Consider the following 21,252-nt stretch of genomic DNA (forward strand, 5'->3'; position numbering starts at 1 on the left):
ATATACATATAGATAGATAAATATATATAAATAATATATATATATATATATACACATACATACATGTATACATATATATGTGTGTGTATATAATATATGTATGATTCTCTCTCTCTCTCTCTCTACATATATATATATATATATATATATATATATATATATATAGATAGATAGATAGATAGATAGATAGATAGATAGATAGATATAATATATATAAACATATATGTTTCTAAGTTTGCATACACATATTCATATACATTCATAGATATATAGATATATCTTTATTAGCTTATATATACCTACACACATCATATATATATATAAACACACACACACACACACACACATGTTCACACACACACAAGCACAGGTATACACAAACACACACAGACCTACACATACACTCATGACATTCTTTGTGAATAAATATAATTTTATATAAAATAAAAAAAGAAACAGGAACGCAGGTGATTTGTCTAAACGGAGGGAATAAATTGGAAAAAGATATTAATGATTTTAAAGTTGAACATGGAAGTGAGCTATTGTGGGTCTCCCACAGTGTCTGCCAGTCCTACTAGATAACCCTTTAACTGAGAGTCATATTCAGTGCTGTCTGGCTTTTCGGTAAGAACCCATGTGTCATCAGCGCCTTGGACATTGGCACGACATACTGGACAAGTTCTGTGCAAAATATTCCTGCAAAAAGAAAGAAAACAAACAAATTTAATGTCTCAGTCTGTGAAGTTAAAAAATGATTGAAGGATGATGGAACAAGAATTTATTTGGTATGAAGCATGTCGTATGATTGCTTCCAACTCGGATTAGTTTGTCTACAAGACTAACAGCAGAAGCACATATCTCTCTCTCACACACACAAAATCATCATCATCATCATTCCTCCATGTGTTTTTCCATGTTCACATGGATTAGCACACAAATGATTTATACGTAAAGCGCACTGCTAACACACTAGAACGCAGTATTGCCTAATAAATACGTTTAATATACTTTATAGCAGTGGTTCCCAAGGTGGGTGGTACCGCCCCCTGGGGTGAGGGTGAAAAGATCCAGTGGGGGCATTGAAGGAAAATGGGGCAATAATGGGGTAACCAAAACGGGGTAATGGATGTAAAAAAAACAAACAAACAAAATAAAGGGTTAATTAAGTTGAGTTGTATTTGTGAAATACTGTTGTTTTGAACTTGCTGCAGAAAAATGGTTTATGTCTGTGATGGTGAGTGGTGGGGGCTCTAGGAACATGGCCTTAGAACCAAGGGGGTGGAAGCCTGAGAAAGTTTGGAACCGCTGCTTTATAGTATATTATGGTTGCATAACGAAATACCACCTGCCTACAAGTCATTAGTACAATACGTAAACTCTCATGAGGTGCAACCCACATGGCCAAGTCCTATCCAGAGTTTTCTAATCTCACCTCAATTCATATTGGAAACCATTCTCCAGCCTTCAGTGCAGTAACAACAACAACAACATCAATGGCAACAGTAAAGAGCAGTCACTAAATACCTCAGTGGCATTTTGTACACTGCGTGGTCAGTCCACATCACTCTGTAAGGAGCACACGGCCAGTTTCCTGGTTTCTTTGGTGCACATATTTTTGTCTCCCCTGGATAGGATGCTAGTCCATTGTAGGCTTACTCACTTCGGCAAGCTGAGTGAACTGGAGCAATGTGAAATGAAGTGTTTTACCCAAGGACACAACACATCGCCTGGTCCAGGAACTGAAACCACAATCTGTCAATCGTGAGTCCAACACCCTAACCACTACGCCACGTTACGGATGCTCAACCAATTCTACTTAACAGTAATGCAGGAAAGTCTTGGAACTTACCAGGAGTCAATGCAAATTTCACAAAAGCAATGCATACAAGGGAGGATTATTTCAGACTTCCTTTCCATGCAAATGCAACATTCTTCATCTTCTTTATCGGACGAAGTCCCAATCTGTTCGACCCTGAAACAAAAATATACATCATCATCATCAACATCATTTAACGTCCGTTGTCCATGCTGGCATGGGTTGGACGGCTGGATGTCCTTCCTAACACCAACCACTCTGGGAATGTAATGGGTGCTTTTACATGTCACCGGCACAGGTGCCATTTGTATGACAGTGGTATCTGCCATGACTGATTTTACTCAGCTGTAACATATATGTTATATATATATATATTATATATATATATATATATATATACGTCATTAGAGTGTGACCATGCCAAAGCACCACCTTGAGGAATATTTAGTTGAAAGAATCGACCCCAATACGTTTTTTTAAAGCCTGATACTTATTCCATCGGTCTCTTTTGCCAAACTGCTAAGTTACAGGGATGTAAACACACCAACATCAGTTGCCAAGCAGAGATAAGGGACAAACACAGGCACAAAGATACACACATATATGATGGGCTTCTTTCAGTTTTCATCTACCAAATTCACTAACAAGGCCTTGGTCGGCTCAAGGCTATAGTAGAAGATATTTGTCCAAGATGTCACGCAGGGGGACTGAACCCAGAACCATGTGATTGGGAAAAAAGAACCGTGTAATCCTCTCTTGTCAACTTGAGCATGTTTTCTATGGTTGGATGTCCCTCCTAACATCAACCAGTTTGCAGAGTGTATTGGGGACATATTGTGTGGAACCAGGGCTCGTAAGGTCACCAAGTAACTTGCAAAACAGAGGTTATTGAAGCAGGTTTTCTATGGCCAGGTGCCCCTCCTGTGGCCAATCATTGCCTCTTTCCAAGCGAGGTAATGATTCTTGATGGCCAGACATTTTCTCACAGAATATTGGAAATGGCACTGCTTGTATGACAGTGGAAACTATTTACAGCTATCATGAAATGTCAAGACAGGGAGACACAAACATACACACACCTACACTCAAACACACAGACACATTACACACACACACATGCACATATATATATATAAATATACACATAGCTATATACATATGTATACATATGTGTATATAACGGGAAGGTTTACGAAAATAAACAAAAGATGAAGGCAGATAGAGTACAAACAAACAATTGTATTAGTATGGCGCTCAGGAATAGAAATAGAACAAGTCTTTTACGTTTCAAGCCTATGCTCTTCGACAGAATGATACACAGAAAAGAAACAAGGAGAGAAAAAGAATGCATGTAGGAGTTAACGGTCCAACATGGCGTTCTGATATATATATATATATATATATATATAAGTATATAAGAGTGTATGTGTGTGTGTGTATTTTTATAAATATGTATGTGTGTCTGCATAGCAGGAAAGAGAGAGAGAGAGAGAGAATGAAAATATAAACCTAATGAGGAGGGGGAGATAATTTGAAGAAATTTATTGCAATTGAGTGATTTTGGTGTCTTATAGAAGGAAACCCCTACTTTGAGATTATTCAACAACATCAAGTGAAGACCCTTGTCTTAAGTTAATACTTACTCTTTAAAAAGTAGGGAGGCTGAGCATGTCCCACTTGACGCAGAGTCCCCACTCTGGTCATTCAGGTTCATGCTGGCTATTTGCTCCGTGATTTCCTTGTAGAGCAACACATACTCCCTCAGGTTCAGGAGACGGGAAGATTCAACTTTCATTGTACGAGTATTGATCTGAAAGGAGAAAGAGGAGAACGGTGTTTGGGCTTCTTTGTTTTGTTTTTTAAATACTTAATCAGAGAAAGGAGAGCAGAAGTGGCCATCCGTTACCTGGTGTAATCCCTCATTGTACAGGGGAGAGAGAGAGAAGAGGGAGAGAGAGAGAAAAAAAGTTTGTTTTCCATGTTTTTGTTTTCCCTGTTCTCGTTTTACATGTTGTTCACATTTTCTTCGATGTCCTGTACCCATATATGCATGTATATATACTACATATATATGTAGGTATGTAAATATATGTATGTATATATGCATATATATATATGCATATATATATATATTATTATATGATCGAATGCCACACATCCATTTTCAAGAAAGTTTTATATATATGTGTGTGTGTGTGTGTTTGTATATGTGTATGCACACACACACACACACACACACACACACACATATATATATATATCAAAATAAGCAACAGCATATCAAGTAGTAATACAGTACGACCGTTTCAAGTGGCCCCATTTAATTGAAGAGTGCAATCATATAATGGTTAATGTTATGATTGCATTGTTCAATTAAATGGAACCACTTCAAACAATCATACTGCATCACTTCTTGATATCCTGTCGCTTATTTTCACTTTATTCACCATACTTCAAGCTGTGCAGATAATCCCAGACTGACTTGGTACTTCAACTTAAGTACCTAGTTCAAATGAATCTCAATTATATATATTTATATATATATATATATATATATAATTGAGATTCATTTGAATTAGGTACATATATGTATGTATGTATATATATATATATATATATATATATATATATATATATATATATATACACATACATATGTTCCATATTATAACCATGCTCTAAAATTAAGTGGTTTCAAAATGGCTTCAAAGATAAAATATTTTATATCCCCGATACAAAACTCAAAACTAAAATTGGCCAATATCTTCAGAAGAACCAACCTACAATCTAATACTATGGTATCTAATACTAGATAAACCAATTAGATATTAAAAAAAAAAAATAATGCCCAAATAAATAATGTTTCATTTAGGAATTTCCATAAGTATTAATCGTATAACTCCGACCAACTTAAGGAAACCAAATATTCAAAAATCTAGGAAACAGAAAATAACATGGTTTGCCCTGCCCTTCTCTCTTTAGGTTAGATCATAATTGAAATTATGGTAACGTTTTTGACCAGCAGGATGGACATTTCTTCACCAATGGACTTCAAGCATTCATCATCATCATCGTTCAACTGTGGTCGAGACAATGGAATTTACCTTGCTATGCCAGACTTCACGGTCCATCATAGCATTACGGAGGTCCTTTTGCTGGATGCCTGTATCCCTGGAGATTACATCAGGGTAGGAGAGTGTGCGCCCTCTGGTATTGCGAGTAGATGGCTTCCAGGGGAGGAGAGTAGAAATTGCCTCTTTTTCAGCTCTACAACAATGTCCAGCAAACTGGACTCTCCTACCTTTCACAAGAGATGACACAGGTGGTAGTTTCTCATATATTTGCATTTTGGTTGAATGGCGCCTCCATGAGAGATGTTGTTCAAGCACTGCAACAACGGTGGAAGAAGCATGTGGGCCACAAATGGGGAACTATGCTGGAAACTAAACCTCATTTTGTCACATTCCATGAGAGTATCTTAGTTGGCCTATGAACATTCCAGGAGACCCTTGTTAAGATAAGCACACACACACACACTGAATTAGGAATTATATTTGCTTTCTTACCTTCTGACATCGAATGCGTACTGTGCCCTTCCATAAGAGTGTGTCGTCGGTTCCGATGCAGACAGAAAAACGCAACTGTTTACCTTTGCGATCAGCAAACCCAGCAGTACTGTAAAGAGAAAAAACTTCAGATGAAAACCATTGATTTAGTTATTATTTTTAGCTCTAGATCAATCCTCATGAGGCAGACCAATGAATTCAAAGCCATTCCGGACATGACTATCCTAGATATTTATATTCCCATGTCTGTCAGGGACTACATTAACCATTGTGTTCTTTAGGATGTCAGGATGTGATTTGAGTGTGATTTGGTTGATATTTCTAGGTAAATCAGCCGGCTGTATAAAGGCTTCCCTCTTTGGCTTGTGTGGCTGTTGTTGTTTAGACCGACCCATGTTAGGCCTCATCAAGAAGATTTATAAACTGTACTGAATTCAAAATGGTAACCAAAGTTACTGTTGAAAAGACAGTGGATAATCTTGTAGACTTTTACCAAGTCAGTTGCAAGATGGTGAACCTTTAGTATGTCGAAGCCCAGAGAAGCAATCCATTCCAGATATGGTAAGTTACTGAGAGAGGGCAGTCATCCGGTTGCATGTCTCTGGACCACTTCCAGCAGGTCAATATTCTGGACTAGATGGAGGTTGCAGACTACAGATGCAAACTGTAAGTGTGGATGTATCAAAACAAATTCAAACAGTATTTGATTAGAGTACCCACAAGTACCCCATTTGGCCAACAGAAAAGAAAAACAAAGCATTCAACCTATAAATATATCTATTTCTTTATTGCCCACAAGGGGCTAAACACAGATGGGACAAACATGGACAGACAGACGGATTAAGTCGATTACATCGACCACAGTGCATAACTGGTACTTAATTTATCGACCCTGAAAGGATGAAAGGCAAAGTCGACCTCGGCAGAATTTGAACTCAGAACGTAGTGGCAGACGAAATACCACTAGGTATTTCACCCGGCATGCTAAAGTTTCTGCCAGCTCGCCGCCTTATATATAAATATACCAGTTCTTCCTCGGCCTCGGGTCTCTCCACAAGTTGTAACCTGCAAAGAGCACAAACACTGCACTTTGCATCATCCATAGACTGCATACTGATCACCTGTTGCACATCCAAACAAAAATATCCCATAAGACTACCTGCACATGCAAGAAGTGCAATTTGTGATTGCAGCAAGCTCCATATCTCACAGTTCCCACATGCACGACTGCACCTGAACAGACGCAAGCAAGGCAATGCCTCAAAATGCTTTCCCTTGCATTCAGCCAAGTACACTGGACAGTAAAAAGGGTGCAACATGTCCTTAATGTCACGACTTAGTGGTAAATGTATTCAATTCTAGGAGGTGTTTTGTGTCCTTAATTGACTGAATTTCATGTTGCTCCAGTCTAGGTAGCTGGCAAAAATAGGTTCTACCTGGAATCCAAATGGGTTAGCTTTGTCACATTTGTGTACCTTGCTGAATCTCCCTGAGAACTATGTTAAGGGATTATGTGTCTGTGGAGCGCTCAGCCACTTGCACATTAATTTCACAAGCAGGCTGTTCTGTTGATCGGATCAACTGGAACCCTCGTCGTCATAACAGACAGGGTACCAGTTATTATTTTTTTTGCCTAACGCATGTCAGTATATGCAGTACCAGGCTAAACTAGGAAATGATATGAAATATTTGGAGCAATAAATCGATGGATTGCATCTAGCCATTCAGCCAACAGCCTCAGGGCTTTAGGACTGTCCAACCTGATGATCTTTGACTACATCAATAAAAAAAAAATAAATATATAGGCATAGGAGTGGCTGTGTGGTAAGTAGCTTGCTTACGAACCACATGGTTCCGGGTTCAGTCTCACTGCGTGGCACCTTGGGCAAGTGTCTTTTACTATAGCCTCGGGCCGACCAAAGCCTTGTGAGTGGATTTGGTAGACGGAAACTGAAAGAAGCCCGTCGTATATATGTATGTGTGTGTGTGTATTTGTGTGTCTGTGTTTGTCCCCCCAACATCACTCGACAACTGATGCTGGTGTGTTTACATCCCTGTAACTTAGCAGTTCGGCAAAAGAGACTGATAGAATAAGTACTAGGCTTACAAAGAATAAGTCCTGGGGTCGATTTGCTCGACTAAAGGCAGTGCTCCAGCATGGCCACAGTCAAATGACCGAAACAAGTAAAAGAGTAAAAAAGAGTATATCACTGGAATATATACTTACGTTCTATTGAGTTCATTAACAGAGTCTAAAAATTCTTCATAAGTAAGGATAGCAGTTTTCTTTATAATATCAAGATGCTTGGTCAATTTGCCTTGGACAATACCAAGGTAACTGACAGCTTCTGGAATGCTCTGATTCTGGCCCATCTTGTAATCAATTAGTAAGGTGCTGTAACCCCTGAAATTAAATGAGCAACAAACAGTTAACACCATGAAAAAAAAGATCGCTGAAATGAAATCCATATCAATCATCATCATCATCATTTAATGTTTGTTGTTCATACTGGCATGGGTTGGACAGTTTGACCAGAGCTGGCAAGATGGAGGGCTGCACCAGACTCCAGTCGGATTTGGCATGACTTCTATGGCTGGATGCCCTTCCTAACGCCAATTAATATTAATCAGAACCAAAATCGAAGTCGATCAACATCAATGGAAATTGCAGCTGTGATACCAGTGCCAGTGGCACGTAAACGAACCATCCGATCGTGGCCTTTGCCAGCGCCGCCCCGACTGGCCTCCGTGCCGGTGGCACGTAAAAAGCACCATCCAATCGTGGCCGTTGCCAGCCTCGTCTGGCACCTGTGCCGGTGGCACGTAAAAAGCACCCACTACACTCACAGAGTGGTTGGCGTTAGGAAGGGCATCCAGCCATAGAAACATTGCCAGATCAGACTGAGCCTGGTGCAGCCTTCTGGCTTCCCAGACCCCAGTTGAACCGTCCAACCCATGCTAGCATGGAAAGCGGACGTTAAATGATGATGATGATGATAAATCATATAAAAATAAATCTACTATCTCACTTTATACACACAGATAGCCATGTATATCCTCTATAGCAGTGGCTCTCAACCAGGGTCCATATGGTCCCTAGGGAGTCCAGACAGACCTTAGGGGTCCATGTAAGATTTTGCTGTTAAAATTTATCTGCAATAAATTGCTCATACTTGGACAATACACAAAATATTTAACAATATTTTATAGCATTCCTAAAAATAGAGTAGGATTTTTTTAGACATTGAAGGGTTTTGAATGTCCATCTCAGTGAAGTAGGAATGAAAGGGATCCATGGGCTAAAAAGGGTTAAGAAACACTGCTCTATAGCAAGACCCCTGTATTTGTCCCTTTATCATACTTTAGCCTCTCAACACCAAGCATAAGGCCACCTCCTCCTCTCAAATACTCTCCTAACACATGCAGTCGAGGAGTTGGCATGAAAAAAAGAAAAACAAAGCAACCAGTACACACTGTGAAAGCGGAGGCACAATAGGAAGCAGAGGCACAATGGGAAGCAGAGGCACAATGGAAAGCAGAGGCACAATGGGAAGCAGAGGCACAATGGAAAGCAGAGGCACAATGGGAAGCAGAGGCACAATGGGAAGCAGAGGCACAATGGAAAGCAGAATACTGAGTGACAAAGGCCTCGGCTGATGTATTGAGGAGAGATGTCTGTGCAAATATAAAAGATGGGGAGTTGTTCTGAGTGAACAGAGTAGCTTCTTCATGGTGTCTATGATAGAGGAAGAGGTGTGGGGGGGGGGGGGGATCACAAGATGGATTCTTGAAGCCAAGCCAACCAGCAGGAGATGTAGGGGTTGACCAAGAATGAGATGGTTGGATAAGATTCACAGCCTCAGTGAGTCACACTTGGGACTCTCGTCAGAAAGAGTAATGAAGTACTGGAGTCAACTTGTTCAAGTAAACCCAGCCACGTGGTGCTCCAGCATGGCCACATTCCAACGACTTGAAATAAGCAAAAGATAAAAGATACCGCAAGTATTTACTGTACCACATGATAAGTTTATCTGCCCCCACCCCACCCCACCCACCTACTAATTCCACGAATCGACTCGCTTCCCTTTTTGTCAAGTATGAAGGAAAACAATTGTTAGACTGAGATAAGAATGACAGGTTTCATAAAACAGCATTGCTATAAACGTGAAGAAGAGTTTTTGCATCTCACACATTGCATTGCATGTCACATCACATCTAAGGAACAGGAAGTCACAATCAAGGCCAAAACAGATAATGTAGTTGTGAAAAGTAAGCAGTGACACATTGAGCAGTTGCTCACGGGGCTTGCTGTTAATAAATTCCATAGTTTTTTCAAATGGCTAATAATGTGTGCGCACGCCACTACTACACACATTGGAAAGCATTGTACAACCAAGCACTAAAGAAGGTCTTTCCTCCTCCATGAAGCAAAGCTGTTCCCGCTGGACGTCAACCCAGTATTTCTAAGCTACGGACCGAATGATTTATTGTAAGGTCATCTCCCTAGATAGATTGCCTTCACTACGGCTAAGGAGCCCTTTCTACCCCACTGACACAGGTTGTACTGGTTTACAGTTTACCAGTAATAGGATCCGACCTGACAATGCTATGATGGACCGTGAAGTCTGGTGTAGCATAGCAAATTCTATTGTCTTGACCACGGTCGAACAATGATGATGATGATGTTAATAAATATCATAGGACTCAGAGTACTGATGAGTTTAGGGGCCTCAAGGGTCTAGAACCCATTTCTAATCTCTGTATGTTGTGACTTGCTGTCAATATATAAATATTCTTTCCTACTCTAGGCACAAGGCCTGAAATTTTGGGAGAGAGGGCCAGTCGATTAGATCAACCCCAGTACACAACTGGTACTTAATTTATCAACCCCCAAAGGATGAAAGGCAAAGTTGACATTGGTGGAATTTGAGTCAATACATAAATGTTATAGGGTCTAATGATGAGTCTAGGGGCCGCACGGGTCTAGAGCCCATTTCTAATCTCTGTATGTTGTGGTTTGCTGTCAATATATAAAAATATTATAGGGCCCAGCGTACTGATTTGCCTAGGGTCTCACAAGACTAAGGGCTCGTTTCTAACCTATGCATGCTGTGGCTTGCTGTTAATAAATACTCATGGGCCAGTGTGCTAAATTTGTACTCACAAGGCTTTGGTCAGCCCAGGGCTACAGCAGAAGAGACTTGTCGCAGGTGCAGCACGATGGGACTGAACCCAAAACGACATGGTTGCAAGTGAACTTCTTAAAACCACACAGCCAAGCCCACACCTATCCAGACTGATAAAACTGATGCAAATGAATGTCTTAGAAACGGGAAACTAGAACACGAAACACAAAGTAAGAGAGATTGGTCTCAAGTGACAAGAAAACTCCAGATAACGGAATTTAATCAGAAAAATGAAAGAAACCAACAATTGATATTTAATCTCATTGTTTAGTTTTTTAAGATAAAACTTGTTTCTTTGTTGGCTTTCATTTTACAATTTGCTGAAATTTAAATTTCATTTATTTTTATTTATTGTATCGTTTTGTTTTTTTGTTTTTTTGTATATTTTTGTATTTAAGGGAAAGTTTTCCATTGTTTTCCTCTACTAAAATTAGAACATTTCCCATTATTAAAGTTTTAAAGATGAAATATCCTTCCTATTATAATAGTCACAAGGACTGACATTTGGGTCGGAGAGGAAGACAAGCTGATCGCATCAAGCGCCGATGCTCAAATGGCATTTGTTACATTGACCCAGAAAGGACAAAAAGGCAAAGTCGACCTTTGTGGCATTTGAACTCAGAATGGAGAGATACCAATGATTTTGCCATCTCGTCACCTAATGTCGTCATTGTTTAATGCCTATGTTGCCTGTGACAGGATTCAGTGGACAGCATTCTGTTCCAGTGTCTGCTTTGGCATGGTTTCTATGGCTGGTGGCACGTAAAAGCACCAACCGATCATGGCCATTGCCAGCCTACCCTGGCACATAAAAAGCACCGACTACACTCACAGAGTGGTTGGTGTTAGGAAGAGCATCCAGCTGTAGAAACACTGCCAGATCAGACTGGAGCCTGGTGTAGCCTCCTGGCTTCCCAGACTTCGGTCAGACCGTCCAACCTATGCTAGCATGGAAAACGGACGTTAAACGATGATGATGATGATGATGATGATGATGATGATGATGATACATACATACAAAGCGCTGTAAAGTGCTTTGCATTAGGAAAGGCACCTGGCCATAAAAAAAAAAAAACTATGCCAAAACAGAGAATGGAGGTTGGTGCAGTCCTCTGACTTGCCTGCTCCTGTCAAACCATCCACCCCAAACCAGTATGGAAGACCAATGATGATGATGATGATGATGAAAATGTGAGACGCTGAAACAATGGGTATAAAACCATGTGTTCGGTGTTGTTTATCAATGTAATATTTTTTGATAAGCACTGTCATTATATTTAAGAATAGAAAGCAACAGCTGACAAACACAGAAAATAGAATCTGCTTTTAGACAAGAAGCGTAAAGTATTTCTGAACAATCAGAGAGAGAACACAAGCAGCGGCCAGGCAGAACCATTCTTTAGAGTGCCAGGCTGTGATGTTTGTGAGGCTGGTATCAAAAGCAGTGCGAAAATGGTCATAGCTTTTTTATATGGCATTTTCTTATCATCCTCAACAGCCACAGTTAATTATTTATTAAAGGATTAGTAAATAAACTCTTACATTCATGTGATGGGTGAAAGAGCTGATTGGTGGACTTTTAGAATAGCTATCATGGAGAAGGAAAAGAGCCAAGAACTGGGCAAGAATTTGGTAGTAAATAAAAAATTTGGTTGTCAATAATGGGAAAGTACAACATCATCATCATCATCATCATTTGACATCCATTTCCCATGACTGTTTTGGCATGGTTTCTACACCTGGATGCTTTGAAGCAAAAAGACATTCTTTGAAGCAAGCCAAGAGGGCCATCTCGGCAACAAACTTCAGTGGTTGCTGAGGCTTCCTATGAGATCACCATGTTGATTGCAAAGAGCTTGAAGAGCCATAACATCAGAGAGTCTCTCATAAAACCAAATCTGCTCCCTGCAACAGAACTCATTCTGGGAAAAGACAGTGCAAACAAGCTCTCCCAGATTTCACTATCAGATGATACAGTCAAGGGAAGGATCGACAACTTGTCTCAAGACACCAAAGATCAAATTCTTGACCAAGAAAGAGATTCTCCTGTTTTTGCCATCCAGTGTGACGAAACGACTGACATCGCTCAGTGTTCTCAGCTTCTGGTATTTGCTCGTTTTGTATCAGGCAACTGTGTGAAAGAGGAAATGTTGTCTGTCACCCTATGGATAGTTGTACAACAGCAGCAGCTATTTTTCGATGTATCAAATTTCTTTCAGGAAAACCAACTTCCGTGGGATTCGCTAGTAGCAGTGGGCACTGATGGAGCTCCAGCCATGCTTGGTCTGCAGTCTGGATTCATTACTAAGGTGAGAGAAAAAAAATCCATCTGTTGTAGGTACACACTGCATACTTCATCGTGAAGCCTTAACATCCAGAAACTTACCTGCTGAAATGAGAAATGTGGCTATCAAGGTTGTCAAGTTTGTTAAAGGTGGAGCCTTAAACAGTCGTCTTTTCAAACTATTGTGTAAAGATGTGGAATCTGAACATGAAGCATTTCTTTTTCATACGAACGTACGATGGCCATCAAAGGGGAACATGTTTGGACGGCTTTATGAACTACAAGAAGAAGTAGTAATATTTCTAGATTTGCAGCAGAAGGCAGATCTCCATGACAAGTTCTGGTCTGAAGGCTTTCAGCTATCTCTAGCTTACTTGGTGGACATCTTTGAAGCATTGAATGCTCTCAACCTTAAACTAAAAAGGTAAAACTTCAACATTCTCACACACCACGACACCATTTAAACGTTCATGGCCAAACTTGACCTCTGGAAATGTCAAATTCAGCAGGGAAATACAACCAGTTTTAGTTACTTGGATTCTGCTCTCATTCATGGTAACCTTGATTCTGAGTTAAAGAAACAAATCTAATTGCCTTGGAAACAGAATTCATCAGATACTTCCCAGATGAAAAGCGTGAAGCTTGGGAATTCATCAGGAACCCATTTCAGTGTGAAGTGATGATGTTTTGAATGAAGTGCAAAAGGAGTTTCCTGAGCTGAAGTTCAACTCCCAGGCTAAGGAAGACTCCAAAGAACTGGATTTTGGAACGTTCTGGATCAAGTACCTTCCTGTTTACCCTCTCGTCTCACATTAGACTCTTCAGATTTTAGCCATGTTTGAATCCACATATCTTTGTGAAGCTGCATTTTCCATGCTCGTTGCTGTCATGACCAAGTACTGACATAGGCTGAACGTTGAAAGGGACTTACATTGTGCCCTCTCTGGCATTCAAGATCTTGTAGTTAAGAAGTAGTGTCAAGTATCTCACCAATAATATGACTAATTTATATTCAATAAAAAAGACTAAAAACATATTTTAGATTTTATTAAAATATGGAAGGGAATTTTATTCACAGATATGCGCAGGAGTGGCTGTGTGGTAAGTAGCTTGCTTACCAACCACATGGTTCCGGGTTCACATCCCACTGCGTGGCACCTTGGGCAAGTGTCTTCTACTATAGCCTTGGGCCGACCAAAGCCTTGTGAATGGATTTGGTAGACGGAAACTGAAAGAAGCCCGTCGTATATATGTATATAAATATATGTATATGTATATAAATATATATGTGTGTGCTTGTGTGTCTGTGTTTGTCTCCCCAACATTGCTTGACAACCGATGTTGGTGTGTTTGCATCCCCGTAACTTTGCGTTTCGGCTATGTACACTATGTGAGTGTACACTCACGAGGCTTTGGTCGGCCCGAGGCTATAGTAGAAGACACTTACCCAAGATGCCACGCAGTGGGATGTGAACCCAGAACCATGTGGTTGGTAAGCAAGCTACTTACCACACAGCCACTCCTCTTACTCTTTACTTTTACTTGTTTCAGTCATTTGACTGCGGCCATGCTGGAACACCGCCTCTAATTGAGCAACTCGACCCCAGGATTTATTCTTTGTAAGCCCAGTACTTATTCTATCGGTCTCTTTTGCCAAACCGCTAAGTGATGGGGACATAAACACACCAGCATTGGTTGTCAAGCAATGCTAGGGGGACAAACATATACACACACATATATACGACGGGCTTCTTTCAGTGTCCGTCTACCAAATCCACTCACAAGGCTTTGGTAGAAGACACTTGCCCAAGGTGCCACGCAGTGGGACTGAACCCGGAACCATGTGGTTCGTAAGCAAGCTACTTACCACACAGCCACTCCTATTTATATTATTTTTTTATTATATTATTTATATTATTTTTAAACTTAAGTACGAATTGTGGATGTAACACCACCCCATATATAAACAAGGACCTAAAGTGAATGTCAGACTATTCAGCTTTTGTTTGCTTTTTACAGGTCATCTGCATCCACAAAACATAGTATTAGTTCAACACTAGATTGGTTTTAAATAAATATAAATGATATAATTAGTTATCAAAACACAATTAATGCTTTGTAAACCAAAGTCCAGCAGTATTAACCAAATTAGTCCAGACTCATAACACCATGTACATCTCTGCTTCCTGAGGTATTATCCCCTACGTGGTTGCTCAATCTGCTATAATTAGCAGCCAAAATCCCTGAAATCCCTCGCTAGCATCTCAGAAAAAAACGGGCACATTGGATAGTTTAATGTCGTTCCCTGCAGATAGAATAAACACAGGACGGCCATGGTTGGAATGCTCTCGATCGAATAGACTTTTGGTAGGACTGCTGCACCAGGGGCAAGCTGGAGTTAAATAACAGTAACAGCCTTCTTACACAAACATACATGCATGCATGTATGCATACAAACAATGCGATCCGATATAAGTCTCCTAAACTCTAAAATCCATTTGGAATCTACTGGGACTCGCAGGACGATGTCTCTCTCTCTTCATTTCGCAACATTAACATAAGTGTCGCCTTGCTAGAATGGCATCGGTGGTGCAGTAGCAGAAATTGTCTTATTCGAACTTTCGGTTTGTCAATAATACAAGAAAAACACCAGCAAATACAACCAAATAGTTATATAGGTCTATATACAATATACGAATGGTGGAATATTTTAGGACTGCCCTTGGATGTCTTGTCACCGAGTTATTCTGGTCACAAGTACAGCGAAAATAATTAGCTATTAATACAAAGAATCGTTTTCGGAATCGACACATTCCGTTTAGCATGAGAAATGAGTGCCAGAACTATACAGACAATTATTTATGTCAGACGAATAAATTACTGGTACTTGTGGCTTCATTACGTATAGTCTTCCTCGAAGATCGAATGCAATAACAATTTAATTACTTTGTGTGTCTATATAACAAAACAATTAGACTTACAAATATATATATATGTGTATATGCGTGTGTATATATATATATATATATATATATACACACACACACACAGCCAAAACATTAAAATAATTGATGTTGCTGTTGTTGTTTGAGATGATGGTGCAGACTATGGGGGGGGGATATGAAGAAGAAAAAACAACAATGATGGAGCTTAGGCTTGCTAGAAATAGAAGCCAAGTTCCCTCCTAAAACACACCCCGTTGTCTTAATAGATAATGCACTCACCCGTGCACACACCCACCCACGGATGGAATGTTTACAACCGGAACGCCCTTGATCATAGAGTCCAGTCGACCATAACCGTTGCCTTGTTATAAGGGTCCAGGGTGGTGCAGATGCAGGAATTATCCTATTGGAACTTTCGGTATATCCATAATACATAAAGAATACCAGCAAATGCAACCAAACCATTTTGTCGTTTGATATTAATATTCAACTTGACGGTTAAATATCAAATGACAACATGATTATAATTAATCGACCAGCTAGAAATAGCAGCCAAATCTCCCTCAGATCACATTCCACCATCTTACAGAAGAAAAGAAATTAATATACGAAAGGACACAGTTGATAATATAAAAGCAGAAATATATGCAAATAAAATAAAATAAAGCCTACGGTTTCACGATCAAACTGTGTTCGATCCTGGGTTTGGCTGTTTGGTCGGTCGCGATTGATCGGCTGGAGCTAAGCAACAACAATAACAACAACTTCCTTGACAATATTAAACGATAAGGAAACGATTTCTTACCATTTTGTGTATAAAAGACAGAGACAGCCACCTTCGATGTGAAAGTTAGGAGACGAAATCGGAGTCAGGGGTGGTCGTGGATACCAGCAAGATTGGTTTACATGGTAATGGGTCTCTAAACAGCAGCAATGGTGTTCTGGTTCTGTGTTTGGTCACTGACGTAACACTTGTTTCAAAAAAACCAAAAACTCGGCCAATAATGTTGGTGTTATTATTATTATCTGTGTGTATACGTGTGTATATATATGTGTATACGTGTGTGTTCCTGCGGGTGTATATTTATAATGCTTCGTCTGGGTGAAAACTAGAGTCAATATGCATACGTGACATTGGAAGATTTCTTGAGAGTCCTAATGCCAAAATGGTGACATAAGCGTAGAAGGGAAAAAAACTAGGTTCTGTTTACTTCAGCCCACAACAATAATAGCCGAGACCTCTGTTATTGCTTCTCGCCAATGTGACCTGACATTGCCAATGACGTCACACACACACATTATAAACAAGCGCCAGGCTAGGTGGCGCCAACTGTTACTTGTCGGTGTGTAAACGTCACCTGTTGCGGTGCGAAACGTCGCTCGTTGCGGCGTGATACGTCACTGTTTTGTTAGCGTGATAGTGTGTGTGTGCATGTGTGTTGTTTGGTCTGCGTGTAACCAGTGCAGGTGTTAGTAGGAGGCCTGATAGTGTCGTCTCTTACAGGGCTTCGTCGCTCGTCGTCATGTCCTAGAATAAATAACCTTTTGTGAACAACAGAACATGAATGGAGACAATATCTATCTATCTATCTACCTATATATAATTACAGAATTAGGTGAGTACTTATTACATACCACTTAATAATTATAATCGATGTGCTGTTTTTTTTTTAAATATCCGTGACTCAGAACGAACGAACGACCGACGGGATTGCATTTACAACTTTAAAAAATATTTCATATTTGTTCTCTCCCTCCAGTCAAGTTCGAAGTTTAATGTCTCTTTTAACCTAACCCAGCATTTTATAACGAAAGCTTTAATTGTTTACTAATCATATATATATATATATTATATATATCCTTATATATAATTACTGTTATATAAACATACACATTTGCCGACAGTGTTTTCTGTAAACATACACTTTCTCTTTTTCATATCTCATCTTCCTTTGTATACATCGTCTAACTAATGTAACCTTATACATACATACATACATACATATACATATATATATATATATATGTATATATATAAACACAATTGTGAACACTGACTCGTTATATATATATATGCTGGCGACAATATAGTTTGTATGTACCACTTTTAACATTCCGACCTCTGCAAACTTTGTATGCATACACTTAAAATCAGATTGCCTTATTATCTTGTATATACAATACTGAACTCTGGTTGCCCTATGTAACCCGCGGCGCGTGTATGTACATTATATGTGTATGTATATCTTATATATATATTATTGTTGTTAATTTATATATACACACACACACACAGGCATACCTACACTAGTGCCCCTCCCCCAACTTCCTTTGTTTCCTCAAAACTCCCAGAAAAATTGGTATTTTCTTAGTGAAATCTACAAATACTCTTCAGATGGTGTAGATTCCTACTATATCGGAATTTGTGGTGAAAATGTTTTTCCAAAGGAAATATATATATAAAAACAAACTACAGAACAAAATCCAGAGACACACTTGTGAAGGTATGTCATACACACAAATACAAATATATATATATATATATATATATATATGTATATGCCACATGCATGCACACCCACAAAAAGAGACAACGAAGGAGCCCGATGTGTTTTGCTCGATCTACCACAAGTAACAGCTAAATCTCCCGCGAATCATACACCACTAAAAAAGAGAGAGAGAGAGAAGGGCATATTGGATAATGCCATCATAGATATATTGGTTGGAAATCAAAAAGAATAAACAAATGGTTTGACCTAGGGCTAAACAACACATACACACACACACATAGTGGCGAATCCTAGAGGTTCTTTTCAATCCAGCATATATATATATATATATATATATATATATATATATATATATATATAATATTGTTCACAAGTTATATTCAAGTGTAGAGTACTTAGTATCGATAGACTTTTTATTTTCGTATCGATTATCAAAAATATCTGAAGCCGTGACCATCCTGTCATTTCAGACATAAAGTTCATCTCGATCTACAATTTTCAACACCTCTTTATTATTATTATTATTATTATTACATTATAGGTTTTAGCTTGAGGTAGTTTTAACTGCTATTTCCTGCAGGTCGAATGCCCGCTTAAAGCACTTGGTCGTTGTCCGTTGACTCCGGACTTTGTATGTAAACACAGGTGCTCTCTCTCTTTATATATATATTATTGATAAGCAAGTCTGTTGTGGAATGTAATGGGGTTTTTTTAATGATAATTATTACTGGAAGAAAGATATATCGTTCTTTGCTTAACTTATATTTATTATACAATCGTCGAGAGTTAGGGAAATATATTATTAATTAAATTTGAATATTAAAGCTGGGTAATTAGCATGGGTCATCATATTTCATTCTAGATTAATTTCTGACCAATTAAATTCCTATTGAGAAACTGAATTAAGCCATTTATTTCCTTTTCCGTTACCGAATAAAACATGGGATTTTTAATTGCCCTTCCGTATTTACTAATGTATGACTAACACTATTTTATTCTTGATTTTTAAGTGAAAAACTGGAGTGCGACTGATACGCGTGGCAAACCTAAAACTATGAGAGGGGGAAAAAATTGTACCAAAATTTAACACTTAATTACGGTGAGGGGGTTGCGATTTATACACGAATAAATACAGTAATTCGTTTATAATTGAGAAATTTAACCCAAAATACTTGTGGATGGATGTAACATTATATTCGAGTGTAAGAAAAGAAAATAGGATAAAATCTATTTCTAATTTGTAACTGCGGAACGTGATGGGGGCGCATTATATACGAGACCGCATGGCAGTTAATTACATCGAGTAGGAGGCGGTCCTCATTTGAAACCGATTTAAAATTTTCAAAATTCAGTTACATTGATATTTGTCTGTTAGTTTGCAGATTCCATTGTGATTAATTTAAATTCTCACATTTATATATATATTGTGTGTGTTCCCCATTACTGCTTCTCAACTAGGATTGTTTTGTTTTTTTATTTTTACATCCTCGTATCATAGCAGTCCGGCAAAGGAGACCGATAGAATAGCTGCCAGGCTTTTAAAAAATAAGTTCTGGGATCGATTTTTTCCCCCTCTAAAGTGATGCCCCAGCATAATTGCAGTCCAATGACTGATACAAGTAAAAAAAACATTAAGTATATATATAATCAAAATAAGCCACAAGGATATCCAAGGTAATCCTTGTTGCTTATTTGGATTATAATCACCCCATTTGATTTATATGGATAATACCATACCAAATTCTGGTGCCTTTAACTTAAGTACCATATTCATCTGAATCTAAATATATAAGCGAAAATCCAAAGATGGCAAGCTTCAATAATTTTATAGTAACGCACGAATTTTAAAAAACTGTTTTTTATTATCGATTTAACAACAGCAAAATAACAAAGGTTTTTGAATCTGCTTAAAAAGTTGTCAGTTATTTTATTACTTTCTTCTGTCCTGCTCAGGTTTTCGTCCTTCTCGACGTCTACGTTTTACTGCAGACATACAAAAAATATATATAGGATTGTAATATGATAATTATACACCAGGAATGCGGCCTTGCGCTTCGTAGGGGCCGGTTTTAAATCCCAGCTGAGCCGTGATTTGGCTAATCTATGAACAAAAGCAATCCAGCTGTGACTATGTCAATTTTTTTTTAAAACGTTTTGTATAAGAACCATCAAGTCCAGTCATGGGAAACCTGCGGCCCGCGGGACTTTCTGAATGGCGCGCCTAAACGAAAATTGACATTGAATTTTTTTTAGTAGTGCGGCCCACTTGGTGATGAGCTGTGTCTCATGCGGCCCGCTTCTCGAAAAAAGGTTTCCCATGCCTGATATAATCTAATGTGCCTTTCTTTCTGTCAGGGAGCAGTGTATGATTTTAGAGAATTGGCTGTTGTTTCTAACATGTCGAACGAACGTGTTGCAAGCCAGAGGCTTCCCTCCTCGGTTTGACCTTGTGAAAGAAATGATGATGGTTACGCATGAGAGCACACACACACACACTAGTCTCTCTCTCTCCTCTCCTCCAAGAGAACAATGGACCACATATCTCTAAAATAGATGGGCTTTTTTGTTAAACCCGACCTAATGGGCTTTTTTTTAATTATTATTCTATTAATTTCCTCTCCCATGCACGCTTCCTCTGTGTTCCGTATAAATGCCTCTTTTAGTCATCAGGATATATTTATTAAGAAGGGAAGACCGAATCTTCACGCTTGGTTTAGGATCCCCATTAAATGTTTTCCTGGTTTAGTCATCGTTTCGCTCCAGTTACTTTCGTAAAAGCCAACGGACGAGACAAGCAAGCTTCTATGGAGTCACATGGTGTGCTTGAAATAGCAGCCACATCTTCCTCGCCTCATATTCTATTGTATTATTATTTTGTTCTTTTATTAAGAAAGGACATATTGGATAATATAGAGTTAAGTTTTCATAATTACACCCGTTTCCAA

General features: G+C 38.9%; 4 protein-coding genes across 8 annotated transcripts in view; 3 read left to right on the forward strand and 1 right to left on the reverse strand.

The window, feature by feature from the left end:
* Positions 1-415: 415 nt before the first annotated feature.
* Positions 416-17,068, reverse strand: LOC115223920 (RING finger protein 141). The gene is made up of 6 exons (XM_029794653.2): positions 16,603-17,068; positions 7,610-7,786; positions 5,383-5,491; positions 3,460-3,626; positions 1,850-1,972; positions 416-696 (listed from the first exon to the last, which is right to left on the reverse strand). Exons 2-6 carry the CDS (start codon positions 7,753-7,755, stop codon positions 540-542), a joined length of 702 nt encoding a protein of 233 aa, XP_029650513.1. The 5' UTR covers positions 7,756-7,786; positions 16,603-17,068; the 3' UTR covers positions 416-539.
* On the forward strand, positions 12,407-12,931 carry LOC115223806 (protein ZBED8-like). The gene has a single exon (XM_029794469.1). It carries the CDS (start codon positions 12,407-12,409, stop codon positions 12,929-12,931), a length of 525 nt encoding a protein of 174 aa, XP_029650329.1.
* LOC115223807 (protein FAM200A-like) lies at positions 12,963-13,280 on the forward strand. The gene has a single exon (XM_029794470.1). The coding sequence runs from the start codon at positions 12,963-12,965 to the stop codon at positions 13,278-13,280; it is 318 nt and encodes a 105-aa protein (XP_029650330.1).
* A 146-nt stretch (positions 17,069-17,214) lies between the features above and the next one.
* The window catches only part of LOC115223877 (J domain-containing protein DDB_G0295729), a 38,983-nt gene continuing 34,945 nt past the window's right edge, over positions 17,215-21,252 (forward strand). For 4 of the 5 annotated variants that reach the window (XM_036512846.1, XM_036512845.1, XM_036512849.1 and 1 more), the window contains exon 1: positions 17,215-17,413. The gene's annotated coding sequence lies outside the window, so the exon portion shown is untranslated. Of the gene's footprint in view, positions 17,414-17,659; positions 17,674-21,252 lie in introns of those variants that run through there. The other variant, XM_036512847.1, reaches the window with a different exon arrangement.

The sequence above is a fragment of the Octopus sinensis genome, linkage group LG24 (genome assembly GCF_006345805.1).
Source record: "Octopus sinensis linkage group LG24, ASM634580v1, whole genome shotgun sequence".
Lineage (NCBI taxonomy): Eukaryota > Metazoa > Mollusca > Cephalopoda > Octopoda > Octopodidae > Octopus > Octopus sinensis.

What these genes read in the sequence shown, in the direction of transcription:
- LOC115223806 (XM_029794469.1), top strand. Translation starts at nt 12,407, where the DNA reads ATGTTGATTGCAAAGAGCTTGAAGAGCCATAACATCAGAGAGTCTCTC.
- LOC115223920 (XM_029794653.2), bottom strand. Translation starts at nt 7,755, where the DNA reads ATGGGCCAGAATCAGAGCATTCCAGAAGCTGTCAGTTACCTTGGTATT. An exon ending in GTTAATGAACTCAATAGAAC is followed by an intron (nt 5,492 to 7,609) that starts GTAAGTATATAT and finishes TTCTCTTTACAG; the next exon opens with TACTGCTGGGTTTGCTGATC. An exon ending in GCCTCCCTACTTTTTAAAGA is followed by an intron (nt 1,973 to 3,459) that starts GTAAGTATTAAC and finishes TTTTTGTTTCAG; the next exon opens with GGTCGAACAGATTGGGACTT.
- LOC115223807 (XM_029794470.1), top strand. Translation starts at nt 12,963, where the DNA reads ATGAGAAATGTGGCTATCAAGGTTGTCAAGTTTGTTAAAGGTGGAGCC.